This window comes from Papio anubis, chromosome 12, assembly GCF_008728515.1.
Source record: "Papio anubis isolate 15944 chromosome 12, Panubis1.0, whole genome shotgun sequence".
NCBI lineage: Eukaryota > Metazoa > Chordata > Mammalia > Primates > Cercopithecidae > Papio > Papio anubis.
The window spans coordinates 106,884,420-106,889,240 of record NC_044987.1 but is presented as its reverse complement, the minus strand read 5'-3'; the positions used below and the strand labels follow the sequence as shown (position 1 = coordinate 106,889,240).

At 36.1% G+C, this 4,821-nt stretch overlaps 1 protein-coding gene across 1 annotated transcript; it reads left to right on the top strand.

Moving 5' to 3' along the window:
- Positions 1–727: 727 nt before the first annotated feature.
- Positions 728–4,231, top strand: LOC110741327 (olfactory receptor 5F1). The gene has a single exon (XM_031653985.1). It carries the CDS (start codon positions 1,220–1,222, stop codon positions 2,162–2,164), a length of 945 nt encoding a protein of 314 aa, XP_031509845.1. The 5' UTR covers positions 728–1,219; the 3' UTR covers positions 2,165–4,231.
- Positions 4,232–4,821: the final 590 nt, after the last annotated feature.

Genomic DNA, 4,821 nt, shown 5'->3' with positions numbered 1-4,821 from the left:
AATCGCTTTATGATACAAGCGCTAAATAATCTTACTCTGTCATCCAGGTTGGAGTGCAGTGGCCTGATCATGGCTCACTGCAACCTCCTCCTCCGGGTGTTGAAGCGATTCTGGTGCCTCAGCCTCCTAAGTAGCTGGGATTACAGGCACGCGCCACCAGTCACGGCTAATTTTTTTGTATTTTTAATAGAGTCAGGGTTTCACCATGTTTGCCAGGCTGGTCTCAAACTCTTGGCATCAACTGATCCGCCTACCTGGGCCTCCCAAAAGGTTGGGATTACAGATGTGAGCCACAACCCCCAGCCTGGGTTTAACTTTCTTCTGAGACTTAAGTTCCTGCCTTTAGAGAATTGACTTCTCAATTAATCTTGGGTGACCCCAGGTCACCCAATCTGCTTGAAGGAAAACAAAATAAAAATGCAGCTTCATGTATTTAATCAGGTTAAATCTTAAAATTTTTCCAGTGGATAGTTCAACTTTACACTGCACTCTAAAAATAAAGTTTCTTTTTTATATTTTTTCACCTACAAGTGAGCATCTCAGTTTAAAAAGGAAATAACAGACTACTTTGGTAAAACTCTGCATGGGAAAGAAGTTATAAAGATTTATTCACTTAAGTGGACAGGTACTTTTTCTGCTACATAGCATTAATTTGATAATGTACTTTGTAACTAAAATAACTATTTGGATTACTTTAAAACGTTAAATATTCTTTAGGACATAATAGATGTCAAAATATATATTACTTGAAATGATTACTATTATTGCAGCAGGGGGCAATGTATAAATTTTGGAATTAAGTGTATAGAATTGTTTTAAAGGCAAGAAAAAAATGTATTTTAGTTAAACTCACATACCTGCAAAGAAAATAGGAGTGATTTTAGCCGTAATGTGCCCGTCTTTTGGATTTGAATGGAGGTTGGTATAGAAACAATAGTACAATTTATGCACATTTACAGAAACTGAAGTATGTAGAGTTAGACCAGAAATTTGAGAGACTTACAACCCAAATTCAATAGAGACCATTGTTTATTAAATTCACATGTTCATCCATTTGTCTTCTAATCATCCTTCCATCACTTTAATTACTATGCCATATTATCCTAGGTTTTTCCATATGTGAATATCCTTATTAACATTTCTGGTTTTTTCTATAAACTTTCAAAGGGAGAAACATTTTCATCTCATACAAAGTTTGCACAAAATATATTTGTCATAAATGACCAGAAAAAATTATACCTCACTGACTGAGTTCATCCTATTGGGATTAGCAGACACCCTGGAGCTTCAGATTATCCTTTTTCTGTTTTTTCTTGTGATTTACACACTTACAGTACTGGGAAATATTGGGATGATCCTCTTAATCAGGATCGATTCCCGGCTTCACACACCCATGTATTTCTTCCTGGCTAACCTGTCCTTTGTGGACGTTTGTTACTCAACCACCATCACCCCAAAGATGCTGGCAGACTTATTATCGGAGAAGAAAACCATCTCTTTTGCTGGCTGCTTCCTACAGATGTACTTCTTTATCGCCCTGGCGACAACCGAATGCATCCTCTTTGGGTTAATGGCCTATGACCGGTACGTGGCCATATGTCGCCCGCTGCTTTACTCCTTGATCATGTCCAGGACAATCTGCCTAAAAATGGCGGCCGGGGCTTTTGCGGCAGGGTTGCTGAACTCCGTGGTCAACACTAGCTATGTCAGCAGTTTGTCATTCTGTGGCTCCAATGTCATCCATCATTTCTTCTGCGACAGCCCCCCACTTTTCAAGCTTTCTTGCTCTGACACACACTTAAAGGAAACTATCTTTTCCACTTTTGCTGGTGTAAATATGATCGGGGCTCTGCTTGTCATCCTCACGTCCTACTCCTACGTTCTCTTCTCCATTTTTTCTATGCATTCAGGGGAGGGGAGGCACAGAGCTTTCTCCACTTGTGCCTCTCACCTGACAGCCATAATTCTGTTCTACACCACCTCCATCTATACTTACCTGAGACCTAGTTCCAACTACTCCCTGAATCGGGACAAAGTGGCTTCCGTATTCTACACAGTGGTCATCCCCATGTTGAATCCTCTGATCTACAGCCTCAGGAATAAGGAAGTAAAGAAGGCTTTAAAGAATGTATTCACCAGGAAAAGAATCCCTTCATTTCTGTGATTGTGTGACTAAAAATCTGAACTAAAGAGCATATTTTAGTTACTTTCAAATTCTAGTTCATGCCTACATTTTTTATTAGAATATATTCTCATTAAATACATTCTGCCAATACTCAAATATTTGTATGCAGTTAGGGATAAAGCAAACTACCCAAACTGATGAAAGACCAAGGGACCTTTACTTTATAATCATTCTAAATCTTCACTGAGTTCTCATAATTAGGGGCTTATTTTAATTATATCTTGACTACATGAAGAAAGGGATTAAGTGTTTGGAAACCAAAGCCACAATGTCACATGATGCTGTCCATATACAATATTTTGATTATCCATTTTTTGTATTTTTCTCATTTATTATCTGTAACAGATTGTTAAATATCACATACAATAGAAATATTTTGAATTAAAATATAATTCTCCTTTTTAGGTGGTCATATTGCTACTTGGGGGGTTGCTTAAATCAAATTTTAAGACTGTAGTGTTAACAGACACTGATTTCTCCACCTTTTCTGTCTCTCCCCTTCTATACAAACCTACATTCATTAAAGTATTCATGTTAATTTTTACAGAAATGAACTATTAGAAAAGCTACTGTCCTATCAGAATGCATCAATTACAGCTCTTCTTCCATTCTCATTTATTACTCACAAGTTTTTTTTTAGCCCCTCTGCTATGGCCTGAATGTTCCCCTCAAAATTTATATGTTGAAACTTAATTACCAATGTGATAGCATTAACAAGTAGATTCTTTAGGTGGTGATTAAATCATGAGAATGAAGCCCTCATGAGTGGAATTAGTGACCTTACAGAAGTAGTGTGAGAGAGCTGTTTACCCCTTCTGCCATGTCAGGAAACAGCAAGGAGACACCAACCACCTTTGAAGCAGAGAACAAGACATCAAGCACCAAATCTGCTGGTTCTTTGATCCTGGAATTTCCCAGCCTTCAAAACTGTGAGCAATACATTTCTGTTACTCATAAATTACCCAGCCTAAGTATTTTATTATTGCAGCCCCAGTGAACTAAGCCACCCTATACTTCCTTTCTCTTTTCTAGATTAACACATACACACAAGCCACAAGCCACAGGCACACACATTTAGGTGTTACAGAGTTGAATCGGTATATACTTTCAAAAGAGGTAGATTAATGGTCACTGAATAAATCTGATATTTTCTTTAAATACATTCATCAATTTTCTGTATACAGAAACCTTTATTAGTTAGAATAAAATAAAAGTAAATTGAAATCAATATTAATATTAAAGCTAAGCATTATGAATAGGGAGATAAGGAGTTGGCTTCGTAGACATGAAGAGGAAACTGAATGAGAACCAGTGCTTCCTAAAGAGACAGCCATACTTATCTGGAGTTTCTGAAGGAAAAATTTTCATGGTCTTTGCCTTTGCTGCTGAAGTTATACCAGATAGAAGTGGTGATGTTCTCATCATCTGACATGTGGACACAGCATACATTATAGACTGTCATAAAGAGGTCATTCAGGTGAATTTCATAAAAACAATCATATTTTCTTGCAGCCAAACCGAGTTGGCCTAAAACAGACCGTTTGAATCCTAAAAGTAGTTCAATGCATTTATGTAAAAATGTTCCGAGTGTATTTTAAAATTTTATTTAACCTAAAATAAATTTAACTTGTAAAAGTATTTTAAAACTCTTAATTATTATATTGGATGTGATTTTCTAATTCCCTTCTGTCTTTGGAATCTGACAATGCTTGCTGAATACTTTCTTATGAATTGAGTAAGGATATTTTTGTCTCTTTACTGTACTATCTCATTTGTTTTATGATTTTGTAAGTTTCCTTGTGTTTACTTTTGCTCGATTGTTTAATGTTACCACATTCCAAAAATATACAGCTATATCAAGATGGATTAAAGACTTGAATGTAAAACCCCAAATTCTTTTTAAATAACTTGAAGAAAGCCTAGAAAATAGTATTCTGGCCATAGACCTGGGCAAAGATTTCATGATGAAGTCTCCAAAGACAACTACCACAAAAACAAAAATAGAAAAGTAGGGCCTAATTAAGCTAAAGATCTTCTGTATAGCAAAAGAAACTATAAACAAAGTACGCAGGCAACCTACAGAATGACAGAAAATATTGCAAGCTATGCATCTGGCAAAAGTGTAACATCCAACATCTATAAGGAACTTACACAAATCAACCAGCAAAAAATAAACACCTCCATTAAAACATGGGCAAAGGACTTGAAAAGACATGTCTCAAAAGAAGACATACATGCAGCCAACCAGCATATAAAAAATACTCAACATCACTAATGATTAGAGAAATGTAAATCAAAACCACAATGAGATACCATCTCACACAACTCAGAATGGCCATTATTAAAAAGTCAAAACATGACAGCTGTTCGTGAGGCTGTGGAGAAAAGGGTATATTTATACACTGCTCATGGGAATGAAAATTAGTTCAAACATTGTGGAAAGCAGTTTGGAAACTTTTCAAAGAATTTGAAACAGAGCTACCATTCAATCCAGCAATCCCATTATTGAGTGTATATCCAAAGGAATATAAATTATTTTACTAAAACAACACATGTAAACTTATGTTTATCATAGCACTGTTCACAATAGCAAAGAAATTAGATCAAACTATTGTACATACTCATCAGTGGTGGAC

Excerpts from the sequence above, each read along its gene's own strand:
- LOC110741327 (XM_031653985.1), top strand. The coding sequence starts at position 1,220 with ATGACCAGAAAAAATTATACCTCACTGACTGAGTTCATCCTATTGGGA.